At 41.8% G+C, this 24,192-nt stretch overlaps 3 protein-coding genes across 7 annotated transcripts in view; 2 read left to right on the top strand and 1 right to left on the bottom strand.

Moving 5' to 3' along the window:
* Positions 1-1,135: 1,135 nt before the first annotated feature.
* Positions 1,136-11,888, top strand: faima (Fas apoptotic inhibitory molecule a). The gene is made up of 5 exons (XM_088353415.1): positions 1,136-1,252; positions 1,726-1,847; positions 5,525-5,753; positions 7,673-7,722; positions 8,572-11,888. The coding sequence occupies exons 2-5, from the start codon at positions 1,734-1,736 to the stop codon at positions 8,719-8,721; spliced, it is 543 nt and encodes a 180-aa protein (XP_088209541.1). The 5' UTR covers positions 1,136-1,252; positions 1,726-1,733; the 3' UTR covers positions 8,722-11,888.
* A 195-nt stretch (positions 11,889-12,083) lies between these two features.
* On the bottom strand, positions 12,084-19,659 carry LOC148352913 (lactase/phlorizin hydrolase-like). Its single transcript, XM_088353511.1, has 13 exons — positions 18,910-19,659; positions 18,035-18,683; positions 16,396-17,946; positions 15,536-15,804; positions 15,177-15,467; positions 14,778-14,976; positions 14,508-14,710; positions 14,309-14,415; positions 14,115-14,246; positions 13,835-14,058; positions 13,536-13,772; positions 12,174-12,362; positions 12,084-12,109 (listed from the first exon to the last, which is right to left on the bottom strand). The coding sequence occupies exons 1-13, from the start codon at positions 19,657-19,659 to the stop codon at positions 12,084-12,086; spliced, it is 4,827 nt and encodes a 1,608-aa protein (XP_088209637.1).
* A 3,082-nt stretch (positions 19,660-22,741) lies between these two features.
* The window catches only part of hecw2a (HECT, C2 and WW domain containing E3 ubiquitin protein ligase 2a), a 33,890-nt gene continuing 32,439 nt past the window's right edge, over positions 22,742-24,192 (top strand). For all 5 annotated transcript variants that reach the window (XM_088352419.1, XM_088352418.1, XM_088352417.1 and 2 more), the window contains exon 1: positions 22,742-23,064. The gene's annotated coding sequence lies outside the window, so the exon portion shown is untranslated. The remainder of the gene's footprint in view (positions 23,065-24,192) is intronic.

Genomic DNA, 24,192 nt, shown 5'->3' with positions numbered 1-24,192 from the left:
GGTTGGAAGGGAAGGAAGGAAGGAAATAAAGATAAGGTTGGAAGGGAAGGAAGGAAGGAAGGAAGGAAGAAAGGAAGGAAGGAAGGAAGGAAGATAGGAAGTAAATAAAGGTAAGGTTGGAAGGGAAGGAAGCAAGCAAGGAAGGAAGGAAGGAACAAATGAATGAAGGAACAAAGGAAGGGAAAAAAGAAAATGAAGATAAGGTGGAAAGGTAGGAAAGGAAGGAAGGAAAGGTGGAAAAGAAGGAAGTGAAGATAAGGTTGAAAGGTAGGGAGGGCAGGTGGAAAAGAAGGAAGCGAAGATAAGATGGAAAGGTAGTAACAGAGGAAAGGAAAGGTAGAAAGGAAGAAAATGAAAAAAGGGGAAATGTAGGATGGAAGAAAGGAAATAATGAAAGGGGGAAACCTATGATGGAAAGGAAGGAAATTAAGAAAGGGGGGAATTTAGGATGGAAATAAAGGAAATGAAGCAAGGGGGAGCATTGGATGGGAAGGAAGGCAATGAAGAAAGATGGAATCGTAGGACGGGAGGAAGAAAATTAAGAAAGGGGGGGACGAAGGATAAATAAAAAGGAAGGGGAGAAAATGTGCAAAGAAAGGAAGAAAGGACACGTGTAAAGGTAGAAAAAGAAGGAACGTATAAAGGAAGCTAGGACAGGAGGGTAGGGAATAAAAGAAAGATGAGGAAGGAAATGGGGATTAAGGAAAGAGACGAACAAAAGCAAGAAAAGGGGAAGAGGGAATGTTCTGTTGCTTCTGTGGGACCCCTGGATAGATTATTTTGAATATTTTTTTCCCGCTTATTTTTACTTGTTAGGCAATGTTTATGTATTTTTCATTTTTTAATCCATATTTCTATTGGTGCGATATTATATATCAGAAACGACCACTTTTAATCCCCTTGCTTTTTTTCATCAATGAAAAATAAATAATTTTGATCGGGTGCCGCCTTCTAGCGACCTAAAAGAAAATTGCAACACGAAAGCAAAATTGTTTATAATCACACTATTGCAAAACCCTCCAAGGAATAAAAAGAAAACACTTTTTGTGCAACATTAATTATATCTAAATTAAAACAAAATCGTCACGAAAAAAAGATTGACGGAGAAAGGGCGTGGCCAAGCGTTCACGTCACGGTTGGTCACGTTGTTATGGTTACGGGATCGCGTATCACTGCGCTCACCTTGCATTGTTAACTCTTTCGTCAAAAGTTTCGCAATAACTGATAGAATTCAACGTGTAAGACATTCAAGGTAATTTGCGACAAGTAAATGGTTTATTGTAGTTTAATTTGATTGGGGAAAAATAGCTTTTCTAGAGTGAAATGCTGACGTTAGCTAGCGGCGCGTAAAAGCTAACGGGAGAGATTACGATGTCAAGTTTGTTCGTCTCACGCTGTTTCCGTTTCTTTTCAAAACAAGTGTAACATGTTGATTCTCGAACTGCAAAAAAAAAATCATAACGCCACACTTGTATCGTATCTTAATACTTTAATAAGTCTAATTTTGTTGCTGAGTCGTTTATGGAAGTAAAATAAGATTTTGTCATTTATAGTGTGCAAGGGTTTTATTTATTTTGAAGAAAATTGGACTTGACCATGAAGACGAAGCGCAAACACTGTGATTATTTTTTTCTTCACCGATCTACTTGAATAATGTCGATATTTTAGGTGTTATTTTACAATTGGGCTCATTGAATGAGGTGTGAATCACTGTTTTGTCGTCAGCTGCCAGTATGTCCGGCGACCTGGCTGCCGTGTGGGACGTCGCCTTAAGCGACGGCGTCCACCGTATCGCCTTCGAGCACGGGACCACCACCGGCAAGAGAGTCATCTCCGTGGATGGAAAGGTTACGCAAAAAACAATTTAAAATCATACCTGTCAACCTGTACGGTTTTGCCGTACAAAGTACGTTTATTATGCATTTTAAGACGTGTACGACGTACAAGAAAATCCATACGGAAAAAAAATTATGGGTACCATCCGGTATACACCGACTATCACGAAACGGCAAATCAATCAAGTCAAACGAGTTCGCCGCGATAGCCTCTATCTCGGTATCGGTTTTTTTTTCGTTGCAAACGAATCGAGCGGTTTGATGTAGTGAGTTTTTAGAGAACCGGCTTGTTCGGCTCAACTCATTAAAGAGAGCCGGCATTAGGGATTCAGTGTCTTTGTCCATATAACACGGAGGAGCCGGGATTCGAACCTGCGATCACTTGATCCCAAGACGAGCGCTCTACTTCCTGGGCTAATGCCGCCCTAATGCAGAAGATAAATTCATAATTTGAATAAGAAAATATATTATTCCACTTAATTATATTTGCATGTATTTTTTTCCTTCTACAGTGAACGCCCAAGCTACTTAATTTTTGAACTTTTTTTTTATAATAAACCTCATACATGTCGAGCAACTCAAGATCTCACAACATAATGTTAATGAACAATATATGTGATATAAGGAGGGCAGCACGGCGGGGCAGTGGTTAGCGCGAGTGCGGCACAGTTCTAAGGTCTTGGGAACCTCCTGTGTGGGTTCAAATCCAGCTACCGGACTTCCTGTGCCGAGTTTGTATGTTCTCCCCGGTTTCCTCCCACATTCCAAAGACATGCATTTCAGGTGGATTGGCCAGTCCAGATTGTCCCTCCGTGTGAATGAGCGAGCGAGTTGTCTGTCCCTGTGTGCCCTGCGATTGGCTGGCAACCAGTTCAGGGTGTCCCCTGCCCGCGACCCTACTGAGGATAAGCGGTGCTGCTAATGAGATGAGATGAGATGATATAACGAAACACATATACAGTATAACATGTTAAACTGCATAAATAAACACATTTGAAAAAAAATATGGTGTAAGACTATTTTGTAAGAGAAATTACGACAGTTTGTAAGGGCATGGAGCCGTGGAGGTTGACAGGTATGCAATTATATCTTCACATTTATTGAGCCTAATATTATGAATTAGTCTGTTTTAGTCAGCTAAAATTGGTTGAAAAGGTTCCGTCCAAAACATATCTTTATTTTGCTGATAACTGGGTGTCGAACAGACGTCTTTCAGTAGCCTAGATTTGGACAAGTTGATCTAACAAGGAAAGTAAATCAGACAATTGAACAGCTGTATGTCAATGACGACAGTGTTGTATTGATCAATGGTACCATTGGAGCGTGGTTTCTAAACACAGTGTATGCCAGAGAAGGCTGCATTCACTCTCAAACTTTATTCAACATCTTCCTGGAGAGGATTGAAGCCCTGGATAAACATGAAGTTACAGTCAGCCGTGGGGGACACAACATCACTAACCTGTGTTTTGCTGAGGATATAGCGGAACTGGCAGGAGATGAACAGGGAATCGGAGATAAGGTCAAACACCTGGACAAAGTATCAACCAGTATGGGGTGGAAATCAGCACGGAAAAAACAAAAACAATGACCACCAAACCCCAAGATATCACCAAAAACATCTCCATCAACCAATAGAAGCTTGAACCTGTCACCAAATTTAAATTTCTTAGAGCTGTCATATCAGAAGAAGGGCTTCAGAACCAGAAATCATGACCAGGAACAATAGCTCAAACCACAGCCAGACTTGCCAGACTTAAACCCACCTGGAAGGAAAAGAACATAGTAGTGAAATTAAAGACAAGACTCTTGCAAGCGCTGGTTACTTCCATTTCCTCTCCACTTGTGAGACAGGGACTCTCACAAAAGACTGGAAAGGAAAACCCAGGCCATGGAGATGCCATGCTACAGGAGACCTCGTGACATCAACTACATAGCCCCTGTGACAAACAAAACAGTGGGCACATTTGAACCTACCTAGAGCTGTTGTCGCAGACAAAAACTGCCATATGGTCACATCACAAGATCATCAAGATTGGCCAAGATAATTCCCCAGGGCACAGTCCAAGGGGGCTGGAGGAGAATAAGACAGAAAAAGACCTGAACTGACAAAATCAAGGAATGGACTGGTGCTAACTTTGCAACGACCCATACTTAGGCCAGAAACCGTCAACAGTGGAGAAAGCTGTCCAGAGTTGCGTCCACAGTGGTGACCAAACAACCCAGGCCGTTAAGGGATCAATATAAACCATGAAATACATCTGACAAGGACTATTTTGGGACAAAATTTCATCTGAATAGGAAGGGCTAAACACAACTCAATTTTAGATGCCTGTTTAGACCAAAGGTCAGAAACCTTTTTCAACCAAAGAGCCATAAAAGCAGAAGTATTTCATTTTTATTAATTTATTTTGAAAGTGAGAGCCACACCATATATTTCCAAAGAAAATTCAACAGAACTGCCAAACCCGCTCACCAGACAAAAGATCATTTTTAAGCACATTTTAATTCACTGTGTAATGTTTGATGATTTGATAAAATCTATAAAATAATTATAATGCCAGAGCCTGTGTCAGAGCCTCTGGGTGATTGAAAATTGTTATGTGGCTTTTTATTATATAGAGTCTCAACAATGAACATAGATTGTTTAAAGGATTGTTTAGCGATTTTGCAGTCAAAACCGGGTCTGTTGGTGTGACACCTCGACGGTAAACTAGTGAAAAAAGTGTCCTATATATGCTGGACTGAACCCTTTTCACAGTCAGTATCATCTTGGCATCGCCCGTGTGACAATCGGTCCGAATGTAACAATATATAAAGTACAGTATTTGCCATTTTATCTCTTTGCCGTATATACTCATGAAAAAAGCCATGTATGGCTTGCGAGTCAATCCTTTAGAAATTACCAGGCCAGTTTTAGCCCCAAATCCAACATCTAAAAGACATCTTAATTCTGATTGATAGTAGATAGACAAAAAAAAACGTCTTTAAGAGATGTCTAGTGTGTTGTCAATTCGGACAGAATAAATGAAACAAAAACTATTTTGTCTGAATGAGATCAGCTAAACACAACTGAACTTTAAATTTATATCCAAACCAGGCAATATTCTGCCCCAAATCTATCGTCCAAAACACGTCTTTATTTGGTTGAAAAATGGAGGCAATAACAAAAACATTTTTTTTTTGAGTGTTAATTTGGTCAAGTTATACACATAAATGATTCTTTTTGGACTAACTCCAATTGTAGATGTCTATATCGGGATTAAATCATGTCTAAAACAGACCAGGTCACATTTAGCCCCCAATCCAATGTCCAAAAAGGTGTTTTTTGGGGGGGTCAAAAAGTGAAAGATGGAGAAACGTCCCCTTTAAGAATGTTGGTGCTTACATTTGGAAAAGGTAAACACTACAAGGACTAGTTTTAGAAAAAAAATCTGTCCTGTGAAGGAAGGGTTCAACACAACTGTATTGTATTTATGAATTTTACAATAGCTGCAGGGTTGTGATATTCTATTTGGGGAGTCTGTAGAGCAGGGGATTACAATCATCTAAACGAGAGGAAGTAATAGCATTCGTCAGCGAAAATATTGTCTACAAAAGACCAGGCCACATGTAGCCTTAAATCTGACGTCCAAAAAATGACCGGTGTCGGTCTTGGGTCTCAACCCGGCGCTTTATTTTTCCTTCCTCAGGAGGTGCTGAGGAGGGACTGGATGTTCAAGCTGGTGGGCAAGGAGAGCTTCCAAGTGGGCAAGCTGGACACTAAAGCCACCATCAACATTGACGCCGTGAGCGGTTTCGCCTATGAGTACACCCTGGACATCAATGGCAAGAGTCTGAAGAAGTACCTGGAAAACCGGGCCAAGGTGACCAGCACCTGGGTGCTCAACCTGGATGGGACGGATTCCAGGGTGGTCTTGGGTAAGATCCTCCTCTTTGTAGCTGAGTACAAAAGAAATGGCTACTCAAAGCACATTTTCAGTTCTCCAGTCTTGCAACTGTCCTGAAACTGATCAGATACCTGACACATCATCTAGCCCACAGGTGTCAAACTCACGGCCCACGGGCCACATCCGGCCGGCAAAATCCTTTTACAGTGTGACCTCGGTTCTCGACCATAATCCGTTCCAGAACCCTGTTCGAAAACCGATTTGTTCGATCACCGAAATCATTTTTCCCATTAAAAATAATGTAAATCGTTTTAATCCGTTCCAACACCCTGAATGTTTACCTTGAATGTTTAACGTAATCATAAAGCTAACCCAGGCTAATCGTACTTTCGCGTTATCGAAATTTTCCGTACGAAAGATTACGCTAACACGAACGTGTAAAAATAAAAAAATCAGGTCGTTTACAAGTCATTTAGCACCCGGGTCTCCACAACAAGTGGTGAGCGGTTCATTGGAAAGGGGGCTCCGTTCCAACACCCTGAATTTTGGGCTCAGTTCCAACACCCTGAATGTCGAATCATAAAGCTAACCCAGGCTAATGGTATCGTAATCTTCCGTACAAAAGATTACGCTAACATGAACGTGTAAAAATGTAAAAAAAAAAAAAGGATAAAGAAAAGAATTATGAATAGGATTTCTTACCTTTGTGGTGGTCAGCAGAACGCGCAGGTGGACGGTGGTGCTATTATTTCTTTCTTGAATAGTTGTACGCAGTACTTTTCTTTTTTCACCTGTAGCAACTTTGTTGCTTGCACTGACTTTCTTCGGAGGCATAATTAGGTGCTAAAACACTTCGTACACCAATATTAAAAGCGAAAGCAAAACGAAGTACGTCCGCACGCAATAATAGTCGGTCAGGAAAAGAGTGATCTACACCCGTACGCCGCTCAGCATTGCACCCTAGCCGTTTTTTTGACCGAACAGCGAAGCAAGAATTTCTCGAAATTTTTAATAGACTCCGATTTGTTCGAACTGAGAGGCGTTCGAAAACCAAGGTTCCACCGTATATACATCTACTATAATGGCCCGGGTCCATGAAACCCTGATAATATTCAAATTATACTCGGATACTAAAAACCACAATGGCCGAGAAAATTGACAACTGACATTGCTGGTAAACCTGTGTGTCTTATTTGTGGAGATTTTGTGGCCGTAATTGAGGAATTTAATGTAAAATGGCACTACAAGACAAAACTTCAGAGTAAGCTGAAAAACCTTGAATCCAGAGAAAAGATACAGAAAGTTGAAGAGTGAAAGAAGAATATGAAGATATTTTTCACTAATGCAAATTCCCAAAGTGAAGAGCACAAATTTTATTTATATTTTCCGTTTTTTCATATTTTCATTTTTATAGTTTTGACAGGAGATATTTTTATGGAGAGCAAGGATTTTTAATTCATTTAATGTTTAAGTTTGTTCTGGAATAATATTCCTGACTGTTTTAAATTCATAATTATTTATTAAAAAAATAAAAAATAAAAAAGGAAAGTGTATTCAATAAATATTTATCCTGTTCGGCCCGCGGCCAAAGGTGTGGTTTGAGTTCTGGCCCTCCGTATAATTGAATATGACACCCCTGGTCTAGCCCAAGGTTAGGTAAACTATGGCCTGCCGGCCACATTGGGGCAAAAAATATGGCCAAGGGGCTGGGCCATGAGGGAAAAAAATGACCAAGGGACAATAGAGACAACAATGGAACCGAATCATTACATTTTTATGATTAGTACTTTTTAAAACCATTTTCTTTTATGCTATAATTTTATTTTTTTCCCTTTTTCTGATGAGTCTGATAAATAACCCTGACTGCGCAAATATGGCCCGCATGCCATGGTTTGATGTGCCAATTCTCTAAACTTTTATATTAATCTTACTGTTTTACTTGTTTTGCAGAGAAAGACACTATGGATGTTTGGTGCAATGGACAGAAAATTGAAACTGCAGTAAGTGAAATTGAGTTGTGTACCTTTTTGAAAATATTTATGTTGAACATGTTATAATACGGGCAGCACGGCGGCGCAGTGGTTAGCGCGTGTGCAGCACAGTTCTAAGGTCTTGGGAACCTCCTGTGTGGGTTCAAATCCAGCTACCAGCCTACCTGTGCGGAGTTTGTATGTTCTCCCCGCGCTTGCGTGGGTTTCCTCCGGGCACTCCGGTTTCCTCCCACATTCCAAAGACATGCATTTCAGGTGGATTGGCCGGTCCAAATTGTCCCTAGGTGTGAATGAGCGAGCGAGTTGTCTGTCCCTGTGTGCCCTGCGATTGCCTTGCAACCATTCAGGGTGTCCCCTGCCCACTGCCCGATGATTGCTGGGAAGGGCTCCAGCACCCCCGCGACCCTACTGAAGATAAGCGGTGCAGCTAATGAGATGAGATGTTATAATACATAATACTGGAAAAAATAGAAAAATACGGTGTTCCCTGGCCATATTGATGCAACACAGATTCATTTTCTATGAATTTGCCGTGTGTTTTTTGCGTGCACACTCAATCCAATAGAAGAATTGCCTTCTGTTCCTTGGTGCTGATTGCAGCAGTCTGAATGTTTTTTTCAATGACTGGTGACAACAAACAACCCCTTATGCTCGTACGTTGCTTGCCATTGACTTGCACTATAGATGGATCGATACAACTGTGGCATCCACATAATAGTGATATAGATCGTCCTGTTTTCACCTTGGAGGAAGAAAAAAAATGGAAATGTCCTGGAGGAATCAAACAATACACAAAGGTTTTTTATTCTAGCAAGTAAGCTTTGGATGTTTTCGATTTGCCGATGTATTCTCCGTCAGGGCGAGTTCGTGGATGACGGCACGGAGACTCATTTCACCCTGGGCGAACACAATTGCTGCGTCAAGGCGGTGAGCAGTGGTAAGCGGCGAGATGGACTCATCCACACGCTGCTGGTGGACGGCGCCCAGATCGCGGAATGCACCGAGTAACCATACCGGTGGTGAGACGCCCGCCGTGGCCATGAGTAGTCTCGTCCAGGACCTGCTGTCGCTTTTGCAAACACTGGGAAAACAACCGGGAACTCTGAAAAGCTGACACTAAAATTCATTTATATTTTCCTGCCATTCTTGACATTCTTTTTCTATCCCCGTCCCTTGATTGATTCCATCATTGATGGTCTCAAATTGTCCACATTTCAGAGCTACCAAATACTAAGAATCGTGCGTAGTTTATTACGTCAATTTATAGCAAATTGAGAAATAGGCATTTTCTGTGTGATAAGTCTATAGTTTAGACCAGGGGTGGGCAAACGTTTTGAGTCGCGGGCCGCATTGGCTTAAAATTTTTTTGAAAGGGCCAGGAGGAGGAAAAAAAATGTTGATTACATTTTTTGTATATAGCGATACAGTCTCAAATACAAACCTCAGCAATACCTGAGTGTAGCTCCTATGCTGTTAGACAGAGGAAATAAATGCTACTGGACTTGCTCTAGGTTTGAGGAGTGGTAATATTTATTTTGTTAAATATGTTTAATTTCGGGCAGTGGTTAGCGCGTGTGCGTCACAGTTCTGAGGTCATGAGATCGAACCTTTCTGTGTGGAGTTTGCATGTTCTCCCCGTGGGTTGCGTGGGTTTCCTCCGGGCACTTCGGCTTCCTCCCACATTCCAAAAACATGCATGTCAGGTCAATTGGCCGGTCCAAATTGTCCCTAGGTGTGAATGAGTGAGTGACCTGTCTGTCCACGTGTGCCCTTCGACTGGCTGGCAACCAGTTCAGGGTTTCCCCTGCCCACTGCCCGAAGACAGCTGAAATGGGCTCCAGCACCCCTGCGACCTTTCTGAAGATAAGCGGTGCAGATAATGGATGGATGGAAGGAGGTTTTATTTATTTTTCAGTTTGATAGCCGGTCATCTACTCTAATTTCGTTGTTAACCTATTTTTAGTAGCAAAATTTACGTTTATTTGCACTGATAGGGTTTAGAATTAACAATCAATCTATTTTGTGTCAGAATAAGTTACACAGTAATACACCTTGAATTTCAACGACAGTTCAAATGAATGACAAGAAGGTTCATTAAATAAGCAAAGAAAACACAATTCCAATGTTTTCCAGCTCAGGGGATCCTAAATGCATGGGTGGAAAAGCACCTTCTCTGTTACTGGCTCCATCTAGTGTTAAAACTGAGAAGTGCAACAGAGTTGAGCTCAAGCGCCATGTGCGAGCCGCAGTTGGCCCGCGGGCCGTAGTTTGGACACCCCTGGTTTGGACACTCAAACCTTGATGGATTTGGAACTTTCAAGGAGAACTTGAGAGGACCCAAGCCTCAGATAAGAATTTCAAACCTGTTCTAAAAGCCCACCCCTGAACTCTCGTTATTAAATCTCCTAGGTTACAAAGAGCAGATCTGCCCTCAAGGGTGTGGAAAGATAAGAACAGCAACATGATTGGCCAATTGTGACAATGATGTAAACAGTGCGTTATAGTCAAAATAGTGAACAACAGTGAGCAATAGTTGTCAAAATAAAGAAAATCTATGCAATCTTCTTTGCAGGTGTCCAAAAATTAAAAACATAAATCGTAAATCGTCTGCATTTGTATAGCGCTTTTCAAGTCAAAACTACAAATTAAATCCTCTAGATTAGTGGCACGCTTTATTTCTTGATAAAAAATCACCGGGTACACCATATGTCTAAAATGTAAAAAAAATAAAAAAAAATAATAATAATAATAATATATATGTATATATATATATATATATATATATATATATATATATGTGTGTGTGTTTCCTAGTTACTGTACAAAGTTATTATTATTATCTTGGGTAGGTAATACAGGTTATTGATTTTAGTAACTAATTTTGCTGTCATGGGATTTATAATATCTTTAAGCTTTTTTTTTTCAAGTTTGACTATCTTTTTATATTTTTCTACTTGAAAAATAATACTTAAAACGTGCAACATTTGTTTTACAGTGGAACATTTTCTTTACTACGTTGTAACTTTTTTCTTTGGGTTTGCAAAATAATATAATAATCATTTAAATTATTTGCACTCATTTCACTTTACTCCAATTAATTATTTTTTTCCGGGAAATCCTTAACAGCTTCATAGACACAAACATGAGTTGTTAAACATGTATACCTGTACTACCCTATGAGCCGATAATTCTTATATTTATACAAATAAATAATTATTGTGCTGCCACCTACTGATATGGATGGATGTTACAGTTACTTAGCTGATCGCTGGACAATGGCATGTTTTTTTTCCGTTTTTTGTTGTTGTTGTTTTTGTTCCCCCCCCCCCAAAAAAAACCAACAAGTTGGGCAATTTCTTGCAGGGCTTCAATCTAAAAAAACAGTTCTAGATGGCGCTCGGAGTTTAAATACAAAGGCTAGTTTAATTCATTTCCAGTGCGTCATTAAATAGTGCCATCAATGTAATCAATATATAAGAACATTGTCTCACAAGGATTTTTATCACCACCCGCCACCTCCCCCCAAACCAATGACACTCTTAAATGCTTCTAGAAAACGTTTTTCAATTCTGAAAATTCTCCTAATCCATTCTAAATTAAGATTGTCAATATATGGCAGCTCTGACATTTTGACGATTCACTTATTTGTTTCAGTTTTGCTTCATCAGCATTCTCACAATTTGAGCAAAAATGGCATTCTTAAATTTGATGTCGTTTATATCAGTTTCTTGAGTTTTTTTACTCTCATTATTAAAAGTGTTTTTCTTATGATTGAAACCTATTTTGAGAATTAGACTGAAAAACTGTGTTGGCTTTTAATGCTTTGAATTTTGAAAAGACGAGTTTTTAATACTTCTGTCCTGTTACTTGAATATTACATGTTTTTTTAAATCATTATTTCAATCGTTTTCCATGTTTTAGTATGACAATAAGCTATACGTTCAGAAATTATTGAATATTTTTGAAGGATGTCTTTTAGGACCAGCATTATTCTCTAGGTCATTTGCTGTGAAGTAGCGTAGATTTGTTTTTACACTAACGGCAATAAACATTTCACACTGTTTGTTACATTGTTTCTAGCTAGAAAAATGCAGCAAAACAGTTTTACCAATGTATTTATTTCATATTTTAAAGACTGTAAATATTCCATGGAGTGAATAAAGTGATTCTAAGCATTCCTGTGTAAAGCTCACTAATTGACTCCACCTCCTGTTTAAGACAATCATGGATAAAATGCACAACCCCACCCCCTTGGAATCAAGCTCTGCCCCTGACAATATCAACAGCAGATCCTGGGTGTCTTCAGAAAATCCAAGACTATTGGTCTGTGGCCCATTTTAGCTTTAAATCTGTGATATTACTGAAAAGTCTCAGTGTCGAGGTGGACATCTGTGAACTGACAATTCATTTTCAGGAAACTGACATTCCATTTTATTTTGAATTCGATATCAATTGAATACCATAGCTTTCCTCAGGCCATCTTTTTGTCTTTAAGAGAAAAAACAATAAACCAATCACAGATAGCAGAACAACAAAAAGGAGAGCAAAGAGAGTGTATAGTCCGGTCTCTGCGTTTACGGCAGACAGAGTGAGGCCAAGGAAGTTGACGTTGGTGATGGCGGGAGGTGGTGTGCTAGGTGTGCTCGTACCTGTAATAAAAGCCAAAAACCAAATGATATTCAGAACAAGCTGCTGAAATTGTACATTTTCATACAAATGATGAACTCTAAAGAAAAGTTTAAAAGTCATCCTTCTCAGCTTTGACCAAAATAGTTTCGAGGTGATCATAGCCCTTTTTAGAGCTAATAACCCAGGAACATTATGCACCAAGAACTCCTTTACCGGGAACCCGAAGTTCTTTATGCAAGTCCCACGTTAGCATGTCTACACGTCTTGTAATTCCCCATAAATTATTTTAACCCGTATAATTACTAAAGTCATGGGGAACAAAACAAGCTGCAGTACTATTTCTGTCCAGTGTGTGACAGTAACAAAAGAAAGGTGAGGGATGATATGTAGTAAAGTCAAATAGCAATCAAAAAATCCTGCGTCCTTTCTTACGCCAGGATTTGTGACGATGTGAGCAGAAACAAGCCCCCCTACCAACCAAATCAGCTTAGTTCAGCACAGCCCTTCCCCCATGAACAATCTAGGGTTCTCAATAGAAGAGCATAGTGGATAGATGGTAGTCTAAAGGCACCTGGAACTTTCGAAGGAACTGCTTTTTGGGTGGAAACCACACTCAAAATAATACAGACCCTGGCATATGCAAAACCTCTTCCACACTTTTCGCTCTTCCAAGAAATGAACGGTGACACGTCACCCTGTTTGACAAACCCATCAGCGTAGCACTCCCCCCCATGAATAGTTCAGGGGTTTCAATGAAAGATTTTCGTTGATATGTGGTATATGGGTGCTCTGCAAAAGACCCTTGTGGATAGGTTGTACTCCAAAGGCACCTTTGTTTATGTTTCCAGGAACGCGAAACCCGAAATAATACATACCCTGGTACATGGAAAAAGAGCTGATGAGTCTACACCTCATAAAGGATCCCTAGTTTTTTGTTGCAGATGGTTCCAACTGAATGATTTCTTAAGTGTACACGACCATTAACAGGAAAATAAAATGTGATCAAAGTAATCTATAACCACACAAAAATGACTTCATCAGAGGGGTAGAAAAACGGAGACAGGCCGAATCAATCACAGAGCGCAACCCATTAAAGTATGTGCTCGTCATCCCAAAATCGAGAGTCTCGAGAGTCGTTTCAATATCCCTTCCAAATGATTTAAAAACTGAAGGCTCCAAACAAAAACAATTACCTTCCACCTCTTGCTCGAGACACTCGTGAGGCCCAGTAGCTGGGTCTGGAAATCCATTACAGGTGATTATGGTGGCGTAGTAAGCTGCAGAGTTCTTGGCCACGCGAGGGAGTTTGGGATCTGAACGGTTGACGTAGAAGAGGCCAAACCTTTCCGAGAATCCCGTGGCCCATTCCAGGTTGTCCATCAACGACCAGGCTGTGTAACCCCGGACGTCTACACCATCCAGTACGTATGCTACAACAATATCAGAAGGCTAAGAATATTTGTGTCTTTGTTTCCTCAGACTTCAAACTCACCTTTCAAAGCCTGGTTTATGTATCTCTTGTAGTAGTAGCTCCTGTGGACATCATTTAAATCCACAGGTCCACGTTCCGAGATCCCGTTCTCAGTGATGATGATAGGAGGATTACCATATTCTTCCTTGATGAAGTTCAAGATCCTCCGGAATCCAAAGGGCGAGACCTTGAGCCAGGATGAACCAGTGTCCAGCCAAGTCCGATCTGCCACCGTTCCTGCCCCTCTGCAAGATTTCAGGACAATAAAGCCAGAGAAAAGATGCCAAGAAAATTGGTGTACCTGTCTGCATCGTAATGCTGAAGGGTCCCGTAGTCCACAGGGAAGGCCAGGACTGTCGTGTAATGGTTGAACCCAAAGTAATCATGAGTGCCCTTAATTCTTTGGATCTCTTGTTCTGTGAATTCAGGTAACCTGAGACAAGGGGTAGAGAAATTTGTAGCTCCACAAATGTTAATACAAAAAGTAGAGATTACCGAGATTTAGGCAGGCCAGCTTCAAGACTTCTCTTTTTGATGATGGTCTTCATCATGTTACTGTAGTCCCCGTTAAAGACTGGGTGGGCAAACCAGCCAATATAGAACTAGAATGACAGGACACTCATTTACATTAACTGGTCCGTAGTGCCAACAGGTTTCTGGTATTTTGCAGTTGAAAAAAAGCAAAACTTGAGACCTGCACCACACGTCTAGCAGCATCAATGTCTTCCTGCTTGTAAGGGTTCCTGGGCTCCGCCCAATCTGAATTAATAGTAATTGAGATTACCCCGCCCTGTTTCCTGCGGTACTCCTCGTCGTAGAGATGCCAGGCCTCGGCGTGAGCTTTTAACAAGTTGTGCCCAACAATGTACGGTAACGTTCCCGGCCGGAAACTAATACCTGGACGGTGACCATTTGCGAAGTTGCAATAGTCAAACTGGATTGTAGACCTATCATAATATTGTACCTGGTGCAGCTGCTCCGTAACCATGACCCACATTGGCGATGTTGTATGGCTCGTTAATGGTAATCCAAAATTTGACTTTGTGACCCAGGCTTCGGAATATGACGTTGGCGTAATCTCGAAACTTGACTACAATGGTCTCGTTTTCCCAACCGCCCATGTCCTGAAGAGCTTGAGGAAGGTCCCAGTGGTACAGAGTAACCTAATAGAAGCAGGAAGCAACGGACGGAATGCTTAAAACCACAGCAAAGTCTGCGAGTAAACAAAAACACTACGGCAACCTACCTATCATATATATATATATATCTCACATTCTAAGATGAGGATGGCACTGTGAAATTGCGCAATAAACTGAAAAAGGCATAAAGCGCGGTCATCTTATTCTCCTGTTTGTCTACTTACATGAGGTTGGATGTTGGCATTCAGCAGGGCGTCCACCAAGCGACTGTAGTAACTAAGTCCAGCCTCGTTCACGTAGTCTGTAGTGCCGTCGGGAAGAACCCTCGGCCAGGATATGGAGAAGCGATAATGGGTGACCTTGAGTCTCCTGAGTATGGCGATGTCCTCATCTATTTTGTTGTAACTGTCGCAGGCCACATCCCCGTTGTCATCGTTGAAGACTCGAAGAGGCGTGTGGGCAAACTTGTCCCAAATACTCAGACCTTTTCCGTCAGACCTCCATCCTCCCTCTATCTGAAGGTAGGGAATGAAAATCATCAGGGTAAACAGACCTTTACCGGCGTTTTGCTATCTAACGCTACCTGATAGGACGCCGTCGCCGTACTCCAGATGAAGTTTTTGGCAAAGTTCCTGTAAAGTATTTTTTCATCCTCTGGCTCAGGAAAACCGTTGTCCCTGATGACTCGATAGTAGAAGTGAGCCGAGTACTTAGGTGTCCTCGGACGGTTGGGGTTCTGGAAGTCCACATGGTGAAGACCGAAGCCCACTTTGTAACCGGAGAGCCACTCGAAGGAATCCATGAGTGAGGCTGCCGTGTAACCTCTCACTTTCACGCCGTCCATGGCAAACGCTGCCGACATGGAAAAACTGATGATGAAATATGTGTTACGTAATAAAATAAAACTGATGCGAAGGTGCCTTGGTTTTAGAACACCTTCGAGCTGAAATTTCAGCTTGCAGATGGCCCTTGTTAAGCAGAGAGCGGCTGAGTCTAACTGAACTGGCTGATATAAACTCTTGGGAATTAATTTTGCTATTTATTTCTTATGAGAAAAATCAATTCAAAACTCGGCCTCCAACCCTGAAACGGATTCAGTTCCAAAGCTGAGGCACCACTGTAAATTGAAACGTAGCACCTGGGTTGAGGAAAAGATCGTCACTGCTGTTGAACTCAAGCTTAAAAGACTGACCAAAAAATGTGTTTGTATCAGATTATTTTGTAATGCATTTATATATCAGTGTTAAATCCAGTAAATCTCCAAGCTTATGACTAATTTGCTGGATTTATCACGTTCTTTCGGAAAAAGGTGGACATTCATAGGGTTCAGAATGGATACCATGATTTCTGATGTGAAAACTCATTTCAGACCTTAACCAATTCAGACCAGGACCTCCAACCTGGAACAGATTCAGTTCAAAAGTTGAGGCAATGCAGTATTACCTTTGAGAAGTTCGTTGATGTAGGTTTTAAAATAAAACACTCTAGCTGTGTCGTCCACCTTGGTCTTGGATTCTGTGGCAACACCATTCTCAGTGATATAAATCTCCGGGTCTCCGTATTCTATCTTGACCCAGTTCAGGATTCTTCTCAAACCCCATGCCACAGCTCTCTGGTTTTTGACCGCTGTCGTTGGTGAATCAACGTCTTCTTCCTCTATCAAGTCCAGATCGTATTCGTAGGACGGCGGTGTCAGTCGAGCAGTGCCATGGCGGACTATCTTTGTGGTGAAATGGTTCAAGCAGAAGACATCCGCAGTCCCCCTGATGGACATCTTCTCTTCTTGGGTGAACATGGGTAGCCTGGACTCTGCCAGACCTTGGAGTTCGCTTTTGTTTCCGACCTGCCACTTCATGGCCTCGGGATAATCGCCGTTCTTGAAAATCGGATGGGCAAACCAGCCCAGTTGAAACTGCAACGCGCGGTCGGCAGCCACCACTTCGCGGTGAACGTTCACCTCCTGTGGTTCAACCCAGTCGGAACCAAGCGCCAGGGAAACCAGACCCCCCTGAAATTTGCGGTACTTTGCATTGTAGATGTGATAAGATTTAGCGTGGGCTTTGATGAGGTTGTGTGCTACTTGATAAGGCCCACTTCCTGGTTTTTTAATATTTGGGGGGATTTCTCCGAGTCCGTATCCCAACCACGCAATCATGTGCGGCTGGTTGAAAGTCATCCAAAACTTCACCCTGTCCCCAAAAGTGGAGAAGCAAAAATCTGAATAATCAGAGAAATTTTCAATCATGTCTGGATTCTCCCAACCGCCGAGGTCCTGTAGCTCCTGGGGAAGGTCCCAGTGGTACAAGGTCACCATCGGTGTGATGCCGTTTCTCAGAAGCTCATCAATGACAGTGTTGTAAAAATTTACAGCCTTTGGGTTGAGGGAACTTTGAAAACCGGTAGGGAAAATCCTGGACCAGGACAAGGAGAACCGGTAGGACTTTACTTGGAGAGCTCGCAGCATGTAAAGATCTTCCTGAAATCTGTGGTAGCTATCACAAGCAACATCTCCGTTGGCGTTCCCTGGTATAGAGCCCGGTTTGTGGGTGAACACGTCCCAAATACTTGGTCCTTTCCCGTCGGCGTTCCAGGCTCCTTCAATCTGGTAAGCAGAAGATGACACGCCCCAGCTGAAATTTGCCGGGAACGTGCTGTAATGGTAAAGCTTCCGTTGAAATTTTGATTGGTGGGAGAATCTCTCCCATGTGACCTTGGACTTGGACGGAACCTCTGACGGAGGTAACCCTTTTGAGAGGGGCTTGAACTGTATAGGTATCACTTTGAGAACACTTTGTGGATTTGCACCAAATCCATTTTGCTTTATAACCTGTGAGTAAAAGTATGCTGATTGTTTGGGGGTCCTTGGTCTATCAGAGTCCTCAAAATCTACATGATGAAGTCCGAATCTTTGGCTGTAACCATGGCTCCCTTCAAATCCGTCCATCAGGGACTGCACTGTGAACCGGTGAACGTCCACCTCGTCCAGAAGTCTTGCTAAGAAAACAGAATGAAAGTAGACCAGTTTTGATTTCGAATAAGTCAAACTACAAATACAATGCTGTACACAATTTTTTGTTCCAACCTTTTAGTGCTTCGTTGATGTACCCCCTTAAGTAGTTCACCCTGGTAGTGTCGTTCAACGGGTCCATTCCAGACTCTGTTGGCATGCCGTTCCCTGTCACATACACGGGTACCTTATTTATTTTAAGGTATTCGGCAGTGATATAATTGAGAAGCCTTCTCAGACCCCAGGCTGTGGAATAAATCCAGTCGGAACCTGTGGGAAGCCACGATGGGTCCACATGGGACTTGTAGTCCCCCACAGCTTGTGGACCTGAGTCGCAACCCCCATCGCTGTTTCTAACCAGCCGCGTTGTGTAATGGTTGAGTCCAAAAAAGTCAGCGGTTCCATTGATTCTTTGACTTTCTTCGGGGGTCAAACTCGGCAAAACGGCCGGTTTGGAATCAGGACACTCTTTGTCCTTTTTAGCAATCTGAGACTTCAGTGTTGCTGGGTAGTCTCCGTCCACAAAAATCGGGTGGGCGAACCATCCTAACATAATGTCCAGGTAACGGCGTGCCGCTTCCACATCCTCAGGTCTGGAAGGATCTGAAGGTTCTACCCAATCAGAGTTTAACGCGATTCCCACCTCGCCGCCTTGTCTGGTTCGGTATTTGTCGTTGTAGACATGCCAGGCCTCGGCGTGTGACTTAATAATGTTGTGAGTCACCTGTAAGAGAAAGTAGGTGATTTAAAACCCTCATTCGAGGCCCAAACCCTAGCTGGAAACCTTAGTTCAAAACCACAATAACTCTTTAAAACAAAACCAAAGTTTAAAACTGTAGTTTTAGACCCTAAGTTCACATTAAAACCCTAATATCAGGTTTGGACCCTAGTTAGAAACCCTAAATTCAGTCTTCATTTCGGTAGCATAAAAAGTTTTTGTCAAATCTTACCTGATAGGAGGCCACCACGTAATCCCTGATTTGTGGCGGGTGACTTCCGAGACCGTAGCCCGCGTGGCTAACTACCCAAGGACTACTGAACGTGTTCCAGGTCTTGACTCTGTCTCCAAATGTCAAGTAACAGAAGTCGGCGTAGTCCTTGAAGGCTTCCACAATGGAATCGTTGGTCCAACCTCCCTGGTCCTGCAGAGTCTGGGGCAGGTCCCAGTGGTAAAGGGTGACGACCGGTCGGATTTCCGACTCAATCAGCGCGTCGATGAGTCGATTGTAGTAGAGGACTCCTTTTTGGGATTGACTCCTCCGATACGCGGACGGAAAAATCCTTGCCCAGGAGATAGAAAACTGGTACGTGTTAATCCGAAGACCTCGTAATATGTAGACGTCGTAATCCACTTTGTGGTAACTGTCACAAGCCTGATCAGCGGTCGCATTGTCATAAACATGGTTTTGGTGACCAAAGCGATCCCAAATGGTTTCTCCCTTTCCGCCTTCTGCCCACCCCCCTTCCACTTTGAAGGACTCGCTGGAGGCCGCCCACTGAAAATCTGAAGGGAAGGATTCATTGAGAAGGTGGTCCCGTTCGGATTCAGGCTGCCCGTTGAACTTTTCCCAAACCGTTTGGTAACTGTTCGTCTTTTCTGTGCTGCCAAGAAAAATTGGATTTGCCAGAAACTTAAATTCCTTTTCTCCACCCACTTGGATGCAGAGAAAGTACAGAAACACCAGGAAGACGGTCCTCATGGCAGCCAGAATGGAAAAAAAATGAACTTATAGCGCTCGTGTTGTCCTCCGATATCCCCATGATGCAATGTTGTGATAACGGATCATTTTATTGCAGATGGACGATAAATGCAGGAGACTCTGGACTCGGAAATGTTGCTGTCCTGGTGTATCTGGTTTCTGATCAACTTTTTCTAATTATTAAGGAAGCACCTTTTATGGCTTACTGAAATATTTTTGTTATACTGAACACCAGACAAATGCATGATTCAATTTAAAAAAATGAAAATTCCTAGATCTGTTATCACACGACATTGTCTATAGTAATTTATTGCGGTATATGAGCAATAAATGATCAGTCGAAAAATGTTGTTGAATAGGTGGGGCCATGATTAAAATCATTTGACAATGTAAACTATGAACAAAATACAGAAAAAAATTACAATGTATTTATTTGCATGGCTGCATGGCCACTATTGGTGTGTGAGTGTGTGTGAATGGGTAAGTGAAAGCACATTGTAAAGCACTTTGGGAAGTCTTCATTGACTTGAAAATCGCTATATAAATGCAGATCATTTACCATTCATTTGTTGTACTTAATAGTCTGATTCATTATCAGATACATCAAAGACTTGTTTCCCTCTTTGTGGTTTAGTTGTGTTTATATTTTTCAGGACGATTTTGTTTTTTCCATTCTCTAACTTTAGTGTCTGGTATTGTGACTAACTGTAGTTTGTTAATGGAATAAAACCCAATGCCTTTTCCTATGCCTGACACGTTTGCAGAGGTGTACCCAAATGCAGGGAAGTGCAAATGGAGGCAGCTGTGCTCAACAAAGGATCTATCTATCCTAGTCATGTCCCGCGAGAGGGGTGACCGACAGCAAGACAACACATACAAAAATCAAGAAAACAAAAAGAAATTTGAAAAAAAGGGAAAAAGTAGCAAAAAAAAAACCCACACACAAAAATCTTTGGACCATGGCCAACCCAAATGCCCAAACACCCAAACAAGTTAAGCACCTCAGCATCCAAGTTGGTCATGCTTTCGTCCCTCCAGATGAAACAGGGCACAAGAAAGCGACCATGTCACTTTGGTCAGGGTGACACAACGCACTCTTCTGTTCAACAGCAGGGCCCGACAGCTTTCACTGGTTTACCCCTGCCGCATCATACGGGTGCCCTACCCATCCCTTAGAACGCGTCCAAACATCCCACTATCCTTTCACAACACCTCTCCACTCATTCCTCAACAAAGGACGGTATTTGTGAATAAAAACTAGGAACAAACCAAACCATGCCAAATCTTAAGACAACTAACAAAGTGTCCAAACCAGAGACAAAAACCCAACGTGACATGGTGACAGAATCCAGGATGGAAGTGTCAAACGCAATGACCCGACGCAGTGTGCCGTCCAAGCAGTCTATATAAGGTCTTGAGATAATTAGGGGCAGGCATGTGGAGATTGGGCCCAGGTTTGTTCAGCAACCTCCTAATTTGACTCCTAATCCTGACAATGTCATTTTCATCTGCAGTGATCTAAGTGCACTGGGTTTCAACTGGTCTGACTTCAGGACCTACCATTTTACTCTAAGTATAAGCTGCATCTCTAATCAAGATATCAATATTTCCACTTGTCAATTTAATTTAATGAAAGGATTGTGCAGTTTAAAGCAGATATAGTAGAATATACTCAAAAAATGTTTTTATTTTTAAACCAAAACCACTTCAAGTACTGTATATAGTCTCATACAAGCCTACATTGCATATAGGCGACCCCCTAAAACTTCTCTTAAGTACAGTGGAACCTCGGTTGTCGACCATAATCCGTTCCAGAACCCTGTTCGAGAACCGATTTGTTCAATCACTGAAACCTTTTTTTCCATTAAAAATAACGTAAATCGTTTTAATCCGTTCCAACACCCTGAATGTTTACCATGAATGTTTAACGTAAATCGTTCGTTCGCGTTATCGTAATCTTCCGTACGAAAGATTACGCTAACATGAACGTGTAAAAATAAAAAAATCAGGTCGTTTACAAGTCATTTAGCACCACAAGTGGCTAGCGCTTCATTGGAAAGGGGGCTCCGTTCCAACACCCTGAATTTTGGGCTCAGTTCCAACACCCTGAATTTTGGACCGAAAAAGGAAATAAAACCAACAAAAATATAAAAAAATCAGATGTGGTCACTCAAACGCACTGTTGAACTGATTGAAGAGATGGAGGGGTATTGTCGCCATCTACTGTTAAGAAGATTAATTGACCCTCTGCTTTTTACTTACTATTATTTTGCCTTGGCAAGGGCCCTCGACCCACTGAAAATTGGTGCGCGACTCACTTCTGGCTTTGGTGTAGTGATGACACAGTAGATTGAGGCTGATTGTTGTTTGGGGGTTTTTATCATTATTGTTATCATCTAGACTGGTTTTTGGTAAAAATATACGGCCCAACACCCTTATTAATCCGACCCACGAAATGAAAACAACATTATAATATTTTCACACTAACAATTTAAATTTTTGGACCAAATTGAGAAATCAACTTCTCGTAGAAAGCAGCACTGTCTATCAACCAATCACAGTGCAGATATTTTTTTTTAAAACAGCATTTTTGCCAAACTCATGATCTTGATTTGGACATTTTTTCTCTTGAGAAAGGCACTTTTTCCCAAAAGTATATAACAACGCAGCACCTATTTACTCACAGCAAGACATAATATGTAGAATAAAACTAAGATAACCTGTGCAAAACATTTTTTTTTTAATTTACCAAAAAAAGGACTCTAACAATTATTTCTGCATCTTGTTTTGTTCTACCCCCAGTTGCAGGAAATTCGGCTTTGCTTATTTTACGCAGCAATAGTAAAAAGAAATCCCGTACAAAAATTGTTATACGGCGTAAGCTACACATTGTAATGATAAAAAAATATATATTTCAAATCGTCGTAAAATTATGTAACGGTTAAAATAACCCAAACTTGTCTTGTTGCACTTCCCCGAAAAGCTTGTTAGGGGGCGCTATTGCACTGCAAACCCTTCCTTCGTGCTCTGCGGCAAGTAGCAGCATTTTTTCCCTAACAGTGGTGCACAGGAACCCCTGAAGACGTCATGTGGCTTCGAAAAAAACCCGTCACGTTGACATGCTTGTACGGGAGGGGCCCCAACCTGCAGCTATCAGGACCCCAAATCCCATCCCGGTAGATAATTTTCATTTCTTTTTATTTTATTTGCAAACGCGTGCTCGTCTACATCAGCATCCTCGCATGCATCATCCAGCCATTGACTCATCCATCCATCCATCTGCGTGGGTGCGGGAGGGGGGCAACGAGTACCCCGCCCGTCTCGCCTCTTTTCTGGGAAGGGGAAAAGGATCTGCGGCCGGGGGACAAGAAGGAGCCCCGACGCGAGGGTTCCTCTGCGGCAAAGGTAAGCGAGCGTGCACGCTGGGGGAGGGGGCGTGCGTGTCTTTTCTGGGGGGGGTCGCGTAGAAGGCAAAATGACGTAGGGAATTCCCACAGTCATGCAATAGCTTGAGAATGCATGCAAGAATGCATGCATGAATGCGTGCATGGAGATTGGTTAAAGTTGGGGAGGGGGGCAGGGTTAATCAAGTAGTTGCGTAATCTTGTGGAGGTATTTTCATGATTTTCATTTCCTATTCATCCCAAAATGTCATGCGTGCTTGTGTAAACAAAGATGGCAGGCAGGCTCGCCAACCTGTGGATGAGCTGCAAGGCAATCGTGCTACGACAATAAAAAAAAAATATACAGCCAGCCCCCCTCCCCAAAATAACGTGTTTTCTGTATTGAAAGGTGCATCAAAAATTCAATTTTTTGTTATGTAGGTGCACTTTATAATCTGGATAAAATGGTATTTTACAACTAGAAAACAAAATCAAATTGTTGATGCGGCTTATAGTCAAGAAAAGAAAGTATAACGTAAAAATATTTCTTTTTTGGATGCGCCTCGTAGTCCAAAAATACAGTATCTTAACATTAGAAAATAAATTCCAATTTTAGTTTTTGGGATGTACTTTATAGTCGGGAAATTGCAGTATCTTAAAACTACAAAATTCACAGTTTGATGCACCTTACGGTCTAGAAAATACAGTATCTTATTACTAGAAAATTCAAATTTTAGTTTTTTAAGATGCGTCTAATAGTTCAGAAAATATGTTAGATTTTTGAATGTTATATCCAACCTAGGAAAGCAAGTTTTATTAATCTGGCACTTACGTTTTAGGAGAAAATGGTTTTCTTATATGCGGCATGGCGGTTGAGTGGTTAGCGAATCGGCGGCACAGTTCTGAGGTCATGAGATCGAACCTCCTGTGTGGAGTTTGCATATTCTCCCCGTGCTTGCGTGGGTTTCCTCCAGGCACTCCGGTTTTCTCCCACTTTCCAAAAACATGCTTATCAGGTTAATTGGCTGGTCCAAATTGTCCCTAGGTGTGAAAGAGCGAGTTAGTTGTCTGTCTCTGTGTGCCCTGTGACTGTCTGGCAACCAGTTCAGGACCCAGCACCCCCGTGACCCTACTGAGGATAAGCGGTGCA

This window comes from Urocampus carinirostris, chromosome 14, assembly GCF_059441175.1.
Source record: "Urocampus carinirostris isolate Australia breed hairy pipefish chromosome 14, RoL_Ucar_1.0, whole genome shotgun sequence".
Taxonomy (NCBI): Eukaryota; Metazoa; Chordata; class Actinopteri; order Syngnathiformes; family Syngnathidae; genus Urocampus; species Urocampus carinirostris.
The sequence above is the reverse complement of the archived record's forward strand: the minus strand, read 5'-3'. Positions and strand labels throughout refer to the sequence as shown.